Raw genomic sequence first — 12,775 nt, 5'->3', positions numbered from 1 at the left:
AATCCCCAGTACCGAAAAAAAAAAAAAAAAAAAAGCCCACCTTTCAAAGAACTTTAATCCCCACAAAACTCAATACTCAAAAAAAGAGTAAAAAAAAAAAAAAAAAAAAAAAAAGACATGATGAAAGAAGGCCAAGACTGTAGCTCAGTGGCGGAGCATTTGTCTAGTATGTGCAAGGCCCTGGGTTTGAGCTCTGGCACTAGAAAAAAAAGTTAAATAGTGAAAGGAAAGAGAAACAAGGCCAAGAGATGGTTTTGTTTGTCTCTGTTTTGTTGTGAGGGAGACGGGGAGAATATCTGCTTGTCTCTGTGGCAGTTATTTTGAGGTGCTGCAGGGGGCTTTACGGGTGGCTTTCATCTGCAATGTATGTGACAAGCCACCAGATGGTGTTCCAGATACTGAGAGCAGCAGCCGCTGTTTCACTACTCTGCTCGCAAAATAGGCATAATATGAGCTTGTAACCATGGCGCAATTCCAAAAGCTAAATATCACACAGAAGGCGAACAGTCGAAGCAAACAGGTCCCAAGTTAGAAGAGCAGGACTTAGTAATTTTCTGCCATTTCCTAAACAAAAGTCACAGTCTCTCTGCTCCATTTACAGCTGTCTCTAAACCCCTTGTCTGGGCTTGGCGTAGCCAGGAACATGTTTCTGTCCTCTCAGCCCCAGACCAGGGAGATGCATTTCCAAGATGGGGACTCCCTTATGACTGTCGCTGAGCTCTGACAAGAGGGCAGCCTGCTGCATTGGAGCCCCAGGCCTGCCTGTGTTTACCCCAGTTGGGCATGAGTGGATGGTTTAATCTCTTCCCCAAGGTTGACAGGGAACCGGGTAGCGCTGTGGAGAGACTACTTGTTAGTCACAGAGACATGTTACAGAAACGTTTGGTTGCTTTCCCCTTCGTGTGTTTGAAGTCACAGGAGAGAGGAAGGTAAAAGAGGTAGGGAGGAGCAGATTGAGCTGGGCCAGGTCCTAGAGTCTAGATACTTCACAGAGAGCCACACCAGGCCAGGCTGTGGCACCAAGGGGCACAGGAGGCCAGGCAGAGATGCAGAGGTTGAAGGTTGTTGCATGGATACTGCTGAGTTTGGGCAAAGGCACTGAGGACTGCCTGGCATACCTTACTGCAGGAAGATGCCAGCCTGTGGGCAGAGCAATGTTAGAGACTGGGAACAGCCAGGCAGGGTGAGACTGGCAGCCCCTGTGCCCGGGTGCTCCCTCTCCAGATGCTCAGCCTCTAAATCTCTAAAAAAGGAAAACACTCCCGGTGGTAGAGCTGGGACTCACAGACACTCAGAGGCCTTCGAGGTTACCTCTCCATGCTGCCGCTCACAGGGAGGAACTGAGGCCCTAGAGTAGCGTGAGCCACCCGCAGCCACACAGAAAAGCCAGCTCTCCTCCTGCATCCCTGCCTTCCCCGCTGGGCTACCCCAGCCCAGGAGCTGGCCCCATGCAGCATATCTGAGGGGGTCCTTGGCTGAGGAGAGCCAAGGGAGGGCAGGCAGGGCTCAGTGTGGGTTTGGGGGCCAGAGGCTGTGGTCACAAAGGCTGGGGGTGTTCCTAGTGCTGGGCACACAGAGGACCCAAACAGCAGCTCCCTTCCCCAGGGTCATCTGGAACCTCATCCAGTAACTTCCTTCCTGGCCACCCAGGCCCATGAATCCTTTCTCTTTGTTGTTGGCCCACAGGAATCTCCTACCAGCGGCTGGTGAGAGCTGAGCAGGGCCTGCCTCTCAGAAGTCAGCGAAGTTCCACCGTGTGAGTGTCCAAGGGAGGGATAAATGGGGCAAGGACCTCCCTCCTGTACCATCCTGTCACTGAAGCCGCTCCCATGGCAGGCACAGGATACTGGGCTTTACGGGGACCAGGTAGCCCCTGGAATGACGAGTGGTATATTTATGCATAACTTCACTGTTCTGATGGAGTAACTTCCTGCAGGTCTCGAAAGAGACCAGCAGCAGTCGCACCAGGTGCTGGGCACACATTTTGCATTCATCTCTACTTGCCTGATAAGGAAACCAGAGGTCAGAGAGGCCAAGTAACTTCTCCAACGTCACAGAAGCTGAGCAGATGTTTCACTCTCTAATCTTACACAAAGGCCTATGCTCATTTCACAATGTTTTCTGTTACTGTGACAGCATCTTCCAAACATTTCTGAACAAGACCTATAATGAAAAATGCACTTATATGATAGTCTGGCACATGAATATACACACATAGGCGCATGCGCACGCGTGCGTGTACACACACACACACACACACACACACACACACATTCCCCATATGCACAGAGCTGAACAAGTTTCATGGAATGAAACTTAATGCTACCCTCTAGGATAAGCTCTCTGCCCTAATCTACTTCATTTCAATAATAAGTTCTGGCTGGGACCTCCCAGACTGATTTCACTACCCACTCCGAGGGTACTGCCTGAAGTTTGAAAGGTAGTAGAAAAAACAACACCACCCTGAGGCCCCTCTGGAGGCCTGGAAGTGTATGGTGCTATCTGTCCGTGTCACTTTGACATGGTGGGAGCCCTGGGAGCCCAGGCTCCACCAGCCCCGAGATTCTAGCAACCCCATCCTTCCTCCTCCACTGCCTGAAGAGTTCACTGCAGTGAACCACAGAATAAATGCTTCTGAGACACATGAAACACACCTAGGTAGAGCCAGCAAACAAGAAAACCTGTGGAAAGTGCCAAGAGAGACAGGAAGGACATCAACATGTTGTAGAGCAATCCTTACCCACTGGAAACACACTGAAATAGTATAGAACAAACCCTGCCTACTGGGATGATTGAAAAATACAGTGAATATCTAAGCCATTTTAAACTTACTATGGTAGGGGACACACTGCCAGGAACAGTGGAATAAGTATGTTCAAAGTAAGGGGGATTCATGGTTATATATCTTTTACTGAAATAATTTTAAAATGTAAACTTTCATTATATTTTTAATTATCCTTCTGATTCTAAGAAATTGCAGCTTTCCACATAATTTCTCTTTGGTGTATCTGAAATGCCAGCATCATTCCTCTTGCACTGCAGGGCCACTGTGAAGTAAAATATGGCTTACTGGAGCCCAAGCACAATTAATGTGATAATTGTAATGAACGTGAGGGTAGTGCACACAGCTCGGATGCGTTAGACAAGAGATGAGTCATGTCCCGGGGGATGAAACTGCTTTGCCTGAGACTTCAACACATGACTCAGAACGGTGTGCCATTTAAAACTGATCAATCATTCATTCCTGGGAGTTTTTATTTCATATTTTCAGATCATGCCTAACTGAAGGAACTGAAACCTTAGATAAGGTAGATTACTGTGTTTAGCAAATATTAAAGAGATATCTTTAGGGAGCTGAGGCAGATGGGCTGGTAAGTAGCCACCAACACCATTCAGGCAATTACTGGGCTCTGGGCACCATTCACATCATACTCACATATGTTAACTCAAGTTAACTCTGTGGGAAAGGTGTTTTCCAAGTAAGGGAACTGAAACACAGAGAGGTTAGCGAGAAGGACTGAGAGTTTCATGATCAGTTGAGTGGGAATGATGACAAGATCTTTAGCAGAGAAATCGCGCAAGTCAGCAAGGGCAGGGGCCTGTCTAGTCCAGTCCTGCCCGCGCTGGTACTCAGTATATGTCCAAGGGAAGACCATCAAGTGCTCAGCAAGGGAAAGGGGCGCTGCCTCCTTTGTCTCACAAGTGGAGAAATCAGAATCAGTTTCCCACTGATGTGCACTCAGCTCTGTCTGCATGGCCTAGGACAGATATCCACAGAGCCTGGAGGGAACCCTACCTGCACGGTGCTGCTTTGCCTTGGGTTTCAACACAGTATGGAATTGTAAGAGGATGTGAGCAGGCCGGAGTAGGCCATCCTAGAGCCCCTATGGAAACAGCCCCATGATGGCTCTAGCGTGCTCTGAGATTGCACAGTGCTGGCAGGGGTGGGGGAGAGTGGGAAGACTTCGTGTTGTTAACTGTTCCTGGCACCTTGGGCTTCACAATTCTCTTAACACTTGGGTACATTTGCAAGTACCCATAGTAAAGAAATGTTAACACTGGCACTGAAAGGGAGCCTATAGATTCAGGAGAAAGGAAGGCAGAGTAACACTCACCCCCAGCCTAACACTAGCCTGCTTTGGGCTAATCAAAAGGTGTTCCCATGGGCAGAGGAACCGGATGCTACCTGGTTCCATGAGGAATTTCAGCGTATGCATGTGTGCGCACGCACACACAGACACACAGAGCTCATCCCCGTGAAATGGTTACTTGGCTTCAGGACCTTAACTCCTCTTTTGAGTAATTTGAATCCACTCAGATGTCCAGTAGAGAAAGATGTCTATATAAAAAGAAAGGTAAAATGAATTGTTAAAAATTAACCTCAGTTAGGGGCCAGGGAGATGGCTCAGTGGAATAAGCGCTTCCCTGGCAAGTGTAAGGGCCTGAGTTCAATCCCCGGTTCTGGGGAAAAAAAAAAATTAACCTCAGTTTCAAAAAGGTCTTTGAAATCTCCAGCTAGAAAATACTCAGAAGTCAGCTTGTGTCCCCCTTAGAGAGTGTACCCTCCGGCTCCTCCGGCCCCTCCACCATTCTCCTGGCCTCCTGCTGTCACTTGCTGAGCCCTTGCTGGGATGTAAGAGAATCCAAGGCATGCAACTGTCCCTTGACCTGCAGCCTGTCTTGGGTCCCATCGCTGGCCTTCTGTGTCCCCAGCACGGTGCTGTTGCTGAACCCAGTGGAGGTGGAGGCCGAATTCCTCTCGGTGGCCAACAAGCTGAGCGCACCTGAGCACTCGCCCCTCAGTGCCTACACTACTTTGCTCCTGCATGCTTTCCAGGCCACCTTTGGAGCCCACTGTGACCTTCCAGGCCTGCATGGCAAGCTGCAGGTAGGGACTTGGGGCTCCAACAGCATTTCTCAAGAGGCGTACCCCCCTCTCTGCTCCATCTCTGCTGCCTTCTTTGGTCGGCACTGGTCTTCCTCAACCCAAGGGTCATGCCAGGGCAGAGTCAGATGGTAAACTGGGCAGTGGGACTGGGGCCTGAGGCCTGGTGCCTCAGAAGGGACTTAGCACAGCAATAGGAATGAGCCTTAGACAGAGGTCTGGCTGCTATCCTGGCTTTGTGATCAGTAAGCTGTGTCACCCTGGACAGCCCTTCCCTTCTGGGGTGCAGGAAGGAAGCTGAAGTCTCTCCTGCTCTGCAGTGTGCACCCCACCCCCCAGCCTTTCTCTTCTGATCATTTCCCAGGAGTATAGAGGGGGCCCAGTTCTTTGGATGGCCATCACAAGGTGGGCAATGAGGCTGGGCCCCAGACTGGTCACTGCTGCCCTTGGTGATACCCTGGAAGCTGACTAAGGCAGGCAGCCCAGCCACAGGGCAGGAGCAAACCTTGTCTCTTCCTGGGCTTTCAGTCAAAGACCCTGGCAGAACTCGAGGACATCTTCACAGAGACGGCAGAAGCACAGGAGTTGGCATCCAGCATCGGAGATGTGACAAAAGCCCGGCAGTGGCTCAAGACAAAGCTGCAGGCAATAGGAGAAAAGGCCGGCTTCCCGAGGGTCCTAGGTGAGGCTCTGGGGACAGGAAGCTCCCCCTGAGTTCCCTGCCCTGGGGTAAGTCATCCAGGGGGCCGCTGCCTGCCAGGATCTGGTTCCTCACCTCTCATTGTCCCTCCGTTGCCCAGGGCACCTCTCCTGTCTGCAGGTGCGGGCTATGCACAGGCGAATGGATAGTGCTCAAGGCTCGCCAGAGGCACAGGGCTCTGGGGTTTAGGCAAAGACTTTGCAGAGGCTGCATGCCTGGCCTCTGCACGGAGACCTTTGAGCCTACCTCTGTTGCATGAACATGTCTTGCCCCAAAGGAGCTCAGAAATGTTCTTCCTACAGTCTTGCTAACCATAGAACAAAAGAGCACAGGCTCTGAGGACCCATTAGGTGTTCCCTTATAGCACCCTTGTAGGGTAGTTCTGTTCTCCCATGGGGACGTGGTAAGATGATGCTCAGAGACTGACTTGGCCATCTCCCCAAAGCAAGTGAAGGGTGTGCCGTCTCTGGCCTGGAGTCAGGCATTCCAGCTCTAACCAGGCCTCTGCCCATCCAGCAGTCTGGCCTTCTGCCAGTGCTTGTTCAAGTTTTCTGTAAAGCAAGAAGACTCGGTAGCCATTCTCCAAGGTCCCCCCTCAACCCTCTTCTCCTGTCCTCGCGATAACAGACACTGCAAACCCTGGGAAGCTCTACACCATCCCCATCCCTGTTGCCAGGTGCTACACCTACAGCTGGAACCAGGACAGCTTTGGTAAGGAGTGGGGTTGGCTCTGGGGGTCCCGAGCCCTGCACTGCCCAAGCTCTCCTTCTGGTCCTCTCACTCCCACACACTCCCCTAAGCAGAGTAGAGGCGCCGCCCTGAGGCCTGTGCTGGCCCTGAGAACCTCTGGCTCTTCCTCAGAAGTCTGCAGGAGCCCATTGCCTTTCCATAGGGGTTCAGGGACCACCCACCCAGACAGTGCCCTTGCCTCTCCACAGATATCCTGCAGGAAATCCTCCTGAAGGAGCAGGAGCTGCTACAGCCAGGCATCCTGGGGGATGATGAAGAGGAAGAGGAAGAGGAGGAAGAAGAGGAGGAGGAGGAGGAAGAGGACTTGGAGACCCATGGGCACTGTACCGAGAGAGACTCCTTGCTCTCTACCCTTTCTTTTGCTTCTCATGACTCCACCCTGTCCCTTGCCTCCTCCCAAGCCTCAGGGCCAGGGCTGTCCCGTCACCTGCTGACCTCCTTTGTCTCGGGCCTCTCAGATGGCATGGACAGTGGCTATGTGGAGGACAGTGAGGAGAGTGCCTCTGAGTGGCCCAAAAGGCCTGGCAGCGAGAGGCACCGGGGACACCGCAGGCCTGGGCAGAAATTCAACAAGATCTATAAACTCTTCAAAAGCACCAGCCAGCTGGTACTGCGGAGGGATTCTCGGGGCCTGGAGACTAACTCGGACACAGCCCTGCCCCTGCGGCGAGCGGGGAGCCTCTGCAGTCCCCTGGACATTCCGGCACAGCCCCACTCCCGGGCCCAGCGCTCCCGCTCCCTGCCCCAGCCCCAGCTCAGCGCCCAGCTGCCTAGCTGGCTCCTGGCCCCCTCTTCATGCCACCAGCGTCGCCGCCCCTTTTTGAGTGGGGATGAGGACCCCAAGGCTTCCACACTACGGGTTGTTGTCTTTGGCTCCGATCGGATTTCAGGGAAAGTGGCTCGGGCATATAGTAACCTCCGGTAAGAGGCATAACGTCACCATAGAATAAAATTGCTTGGACCTGTGTGGTAGGGTTGTTATGCCGGTGGAAACCACAGCCTGAGGCTTAAGGCCTCTGAGTGACCCGGGGTTCATATCTCCCTATCTTTTCTTTGCCAGGAGGCTGGAGAACACCCACCCACTCCTCACTCGGTTCTTCAAGCTTCAGTTCTTCTATGTGCCTGTGAAGCGAAGCCATGGTACTAGCTCTAGTGCCTGCCCAGCCCCTCCAAGCAAGACGTCTCCACTCGCCCAAGACTCCTTGCGACAACCTAGTCCTACAGTATGTCCCCGGCCATGGGCCACGTGGGGTGGGTGAGTGTAGTGGTCACGAGGGGGTTCCAGGAACCTAAAGGGGGTCTGGGTGGGAGCTATCAAGGATGATCACCTGTGTCTACAGGGTCCCTCCTCTGCCTGCCCTCACTCCCAGGCCCCTGCTCTGTACTGGGGCATGACATTGCCATACGACAATGACTAAAAATTGTCACACATCTTCAAGGTCAGGGAAAAGCTAGGGCTGCAGTTACACTCACAGGCCCTGCAGCAGGGATGGCCAGGCCTCCTGGGTAGCTAGGAATGGCTCTCATCCTTTGTCCCAGGAGCTAGGCCCGGGCCCATGGGAGGACAGTACCAATGACATCTCCCACTACCTCGGCATGCTTGACCCCTGGTATGAGCGCAACGTGCTGGGCCTCATGAACCTGCCCCCTGAAGTCCTGTGCCAGGTAAGTGGCCTGTGGGGTTGGGTTTGAGAGCCTCACTGGCTCTGGTTTTGGGAGGACCCTTCATAGAGGACCAAGACTCTTGGAAAAAGCAGGGAGGGAAGACTGCCAAGATAGCTCAGCAGACTAAGCACCTGCTTTGGCAAGCATAGGAACCAGGATTTGATCCCCAGTCCTGCACACCCAGCCAGCCCTGCCCCCAAGGCATGCTGAGCCAGCAACTGAGTCCAGGTGTGGTGGCATACACCTGTAATCCCAGTGCTGGGGAAGCTGAAAACAGGAAGATCACTACAAGTTGGAGCTGTGTAGTGAGACCCTGTACCAAATACATAAACAAAAAACAAAAAACAAAAAAAAAAAAAAGCAGGGAGGGTGAGTGAATCACAGGATAGAAGCTAAACTCAGGATGCTAATCGCAAGACATGGGTCACTGGAGTGACAGGAAAGGGTCCTTAGAAGGGCTCCTGAAGCTTCAGTTTCAGCTTCCTTACATAACTTCTGGCTTATCCAGCTTGGCCAGAGGCCTCCAGGGGGACCTTATGCCAGGTGAGGGTGTAGGGAGGCATTTCCCTGCCCCACCCCTCCCCCGCTCCCATCTCACGCTTCTTTCCCCATTCTGTCTCCTCTTCCTGTGTGCCTTTGCCTCTCTTCTTCTCGTGGCCTCTTTGTCCTGGCTCTGTCTCCTTCTCTCTGGCCTGGCTCCCGCACTGACCGCAGCACTCCCTGAAGGCTGAATCCAGGCCCCTGGAGGGCTCACCTGCCCAGCTGCCCATCCTGGCCGACATGCTGCTCTACTACTGCCGCTTTGCTGCCCGGCCGGTGCTCCTACAGGTCTATCAAACAGAGGTAAGGCTGCGAGACTCCTCCCAGATTCACCAGGTCCCAGTGGAGCCCTGCTGAGCATGCAGACCCCTACTCCCGTCAGTCATGCTGGAAGAGCCAAGTGTGTTCGCCCCTCCCAAGGGACACCCACTGACGCCCGCGCTCCTTGCTTTCTCTAGTTGACCTTTGTCAATGGGGAGAAAACCACGGAGATCTTCATCCACTCTCTGGAGCTGGGCCACTCTGCGGCCACGAGAGCCATCAAGGCTTCAGGTGGTTACCGCCGGGTGGAGGCGGAGCCAAGGAGGGTGGGGCCTCGAACGGGGCGGATCCCTGAATGGGGCGGGGAAAGGGAGCATCCTAGGGAGGTGGGGTTATGGGGTCCGTGAGGAGCAGCAAAAGGAAGGTGGAGAGCATATCTGTGTGGCACAGGTCCTGGCAGCAAGCGGCTGGGCATCGATGGCGACCGGGAGGCCGTCCCTCTAACACTACGGATTATTTACAGCAAGGTAAAACCAATCCCGAATCGCCTTCCCTGCAGTCTGCCCTGATTCTTCCTCCACCAGCGCTTGGGCCCAAAGGCAGCTCCTCTGTTCGTGTGCCCAGCAGCAAGCCCTTGCCTGAGTGCTGAGAGAAGGTGGCCAGGGAGCAGGCATCTCTGGCCTTTGGCCTCCAGGGCCTCCCAAGGCTGCAGGGGCCAGGGCTGAGGGGGTCTGGCTGTGCTACATTTCAGGGGGCCATCAGCGGAAGGAGCCGCTGGAGCGACGTGGAGAAAGTCTGTACCTCTGTCAACCTCAATAAGGCCTGCCAGAAGCAGGAGGAGCTTGGTGAGTGGGACGGCCGGTGGAGGGGGAGGGGTGCATGGCAGGGAGGGGTCCTGAGCCTGGCCTGAGCACCCCCTGACCTTCAGACTCCAGCATGGAGGCGCTGACGCTAACCCTGACAGAAGTGGTGAAAAGGCAGAACCCCAAGTCCAAGAAGGGCTTTAACCAGGTAAATGTTTCCCTTTCCTTCCGAGCACACCCACATGTGTGTGCACGCCTGTGTGTGTGCATGCCTCTGTGTGTGTGTGTGTGTGTGTGGTATATGTGTAGGTGTGCACGTATGCCTGTGTGTAAGGGACAGAGTGTCCATGGCAAGGTCTGCAGGTCCATGGCAAGGTCTGCAGATGGCCTGGAGAGGCATGAGGGGCATGGGCCAGGGCAGTGGCAGTGCATGAACAAGCATGAGTGTTGGGCGTGTGCGCGAGGGAAGGATGTCTTGTGAGAAGATATTGATGTGCAAAGATGCTGGGTGGTAACCATGAGGAGAGCCCTGAGTCTAGGAAATGTGGCCCTCCCTCCTCGGGCTCTGACAGCAGGGGTGGACAGCACAGTATCCTCTGGGACACTTGCTTCTCCCAGACTCTCAAAAAGGCAGAGGCCAGAGAGAAGGCAGGGCCTGATGGAGCGTTCAAGGCCCCTTCCTTGGTCTGGCCATTGGCCTTGATGGACCACCAGCCCGACTCCTGCAGCAGAAGGGCAGCTCTGAGGGAAGTAACTACCAAGGGCTGGCATGTGTTGTGTCTGGGGCCTGGGCTTTGACACAGGCCTCCCTTCCAGATCAGCACCTCACAAGTCAAAGTGAACAAAGTGCAAATCATTGGCTTCAATGGCTGTCCTTTTGCTGTATGTCTAGACCAGGATGAGAGAAAGATCCTGCAGAGTGTGATCAGGTAGGCAAAGGGGACCCTGGTTTGGCTCAGCAAAAGAGGGATCCAGGAGGGAGAGTAGTTTTTGTTCTGATCCAGAGTCCTGGAGGGATTGGAGGAGGGTGCTGTCTGCACATACCCTTGCCTTGTCCCACAGGTGTGAAGTGTCACCTTGCTACAAGCCAGAGAAGAGCAGCCCACCACCCCAGAGACCTCCCGACCCGCTGACCCGGTCTGCACCCGACCTCTGCTCCCTCCTCTGCCTGCCCATCATGACTTTCAGCGGAGCTCTGCCCTAGTGGGTCTTGGCACAGACTGACAGGAAGCCCCAGGCAGGTTCCTCCAGACCTGTCTCTAGGACTGTCACTCTGTGTGGAGAACTGAGTCGCCCTGTGTTGCATCACGGTCTCTGTGTAGGCCTGTAGCAGACCATGAGCATGTTGGGAGGTAGTTTCTGGGCCCTCAGATGTCTGGGAATGAAGCAGACATTAGGAGACAGTGGCCTGACTGCATAACCTCTCAGATTTCTCTCAGCAAAGGAAGAAAGAAGAGCTGGCCTCCACAGGGTGCTCTGGCCTGTAGTTAGGCCTCCTCTCCCAGCCCTTTTCTGGGCCCAGCCTTACTTTCTTGAAGACATGGTGTGTCTCTTTCTGAAATTCAGTCCTCTCTACTCTGAGACACAGGTGGGAGAAATCTGGAGGAATCTTTTCTTTCCAGATTTTCCATACCGTCTTTTGACTACCATATCACATATCTCACAGGCCCTCCCCCGCCACATTTTTTCTGTCTCAAGTGTCTTCTGACAAAGCAGCACTAACATTTGTAACATTTGATCTCTCTGTTGTCAGGACCTGGTACAGGTTCTCCCTTGAACCACTTTCTGGATCTGAGATCCCGGGAACACAGCAGGCTTACATTCAGTAGCAGCTCGATTGCTTTCTAGCTCAATAACCAGAGGAAGCTGATGAAATTCTTTGAACCTTCATTTCCTCAGCACTAAAATGAGAGGGAAGTAAGACTTCCTTATAACCCTGAAACTGTACACAAAGCACCTTTCCCAGTGCCTCGCTCCTGGCAAGCGCCCAGCGTATTGCCCTCCTGAGGCTGAGTCCTTTGTCACTGGTCACCGGGATCCGTGCTGCCTTTTGGATGCTTGCCACTCACTCCTTCCCACCCCCTAGTCAGGCAGAACTCAGACTGAGAGAGGAAGGAGTGATCGGTTGTACCTTCCAAAGAAGGAATTGTGCTTGGCAGGGGCAAGAGAGGGCTGCTCCGGTGTTCTGCCTTCTACCCCTTCTCTGTCCGACTAATCCCATTGCTCCCTGTCCCGTTTCACCCCCAAAGATGGGTGAAATAGCGCTGCACAAGTTCACTGGCACCATTCTGGCGCCTCAGCAAGATGGCTAGAGGATGGGGGCACTGAATCACAAGCTCGCTTAGTGACTGACTGGGGATACATGAGGCTCGTGCATGGGAAATGATCAGCACATGGTAGAACACAAGAGTAACATCTGAAGCGTCCAGGTTGGCTTGGTTTGCGGAGTTGACACAAAGGTGGCTAAGGCACCAGGAGGGTAGGACCAAGGCTTGGGTCAGCGGTACATGTGGGAAAAGTGGTCATGGAAACAACCCTGGTTCCTGCACTGGTTGCCTCTTTCTTGTCCTCTGATTTGTTCTGTTTGAAAGGTCCCAGGCTTATGGGAGCCCATAAAATCCTGGTCCAGATTACTCATGATTGGAGAGAAGTAGACAGATCCACTGGGCCACTATTCCCCTGCCCTGGGGGGAATGGTGTATTTTCAGCCATACGCCATGTATTTTCAGCCATCCAGAAGAGCTGTCAGCTATGTAAATTCATCCTTTTTATTATGCAAACAAGTTGATCTGCTACATGATCAATAAATGTACAGGAACTAATGTATGAAATTTAATATTATTGTCAAATAAAATTTAATTTTTCTTGTATTTAATGAGCTACCATTATTTTGCTGCTTGACACTTAAATATTAGGCCAGTTACATATAAATTATTTCATTCATAACAAAACAAAGTCTTAGGGAATTGTTCTATTTTTGTAATTTTCTACTTTATAGAAATATAGAAAATATATTTGTCAAGTGTTTTAGTTAAGCCCCACGATACACCCTGACAAAAGATCCTAAACCTAAGCACCCAGTAGTTGAGGTTTCCTGTGTAATTTCACTTGTGAAATCTAAACCTGTGTATGCGGCTGTCCCTGCACCCCAGGCCCAGAGAGGAGGTAGGC

General features: G+C 52.8%; 1 protein-coding gene across 3 annotated transcripts in view; it reads left to right on the top strand.

Annotated features, from left to right (window-relative positions):
• The window catches only part of Pik3r5 (phosphoinositide-3-kinase regulatory subunit 5), a 66,262-nt gene extending 53,816 nt beyond the window's left edge, over positions 1 to 12,446 (top strand). For 2 of the 3 annotated variants that reach the window (XM_004638463.3, XM_023723406.1), the window contains exons 6-19: positions 1,687 to 1,756; positions 4,714 to 4,888; positions 5,414 to 5,567; positions 6,213 to 6,296; positions 6,524 to 7,256; positions 7,396 to 7,558; positions 7,875 to 8,000; positions 8,715 to 8,843; positions 8,999 to 9,092; positions 9,252 to 9,328; positions 9,553 to 9,646; positions 9,730 to 9,812; positions 10,421 to 10,533; positions 10,667 to 12,446. In XM_004638463.3, the coding sequence (XP_004638520.1) occupies positions 1,687 to 1,756; positions 4,714 to 4,888; positions 5,414 to 5,567; positions 6,213 to 6,296; positions 6,524 to 7,256; positions 7,396 to 7,558; positions 7,875 to 8,000; positions 8,715 to 8,843; positions 8,999 to 9,092; positions 9,252 to 9,328; positions 9,553 to 9,646; positions 9,730 to 9,812; positions 10,421 to 10,533; positions 10,667 to 10,808 (2,237 nt within the window). In that variant the 3' untranslated portion in view covers positions 10,809 to 12,446. The remainder of the gene's footprint in view (positions 1 to 1,686; positions 1,757 to 4,713; positions 4,889 to 5,413; positions 5,568 to 6,212; positions 6,297 to 6,523; positions 7,257 to 7,395; positions 7,559 to 7,874; positions 8,001 to 8,714; positions 8,844 to 8,998; positions 9,093 to 9,251; positions 9,329 to 9,552; positions 9,647 to 9,729; positions 9,813 to 10,420; positions 10,534 to 10,666) is intronic. The other variant, XM_023723407.1, reaches the window with a different exon arrangement.
• The last annotated feature ends 329 nt before the right edge of the window (positions 12,447 to 12,775 follow it).

This window comes from Octodon degus, unplaced genomic scaffold, assembly GCF_000260255.1.
Source record: "Octodon degus isolate 3935 unplaced genomic scaffold, OctDeg1.0 scaffold00098, whole genome shotgun sequence".
NCBI classification, from domain to species: Eukaryota; Metazoa; Chordata; class Mammalia; order Rodentia; family Octodontidae; genus Octodon; species Octodon degus.
This window is presented reverse-complemented; position numbering and strand designations above follow the sequence as displayed.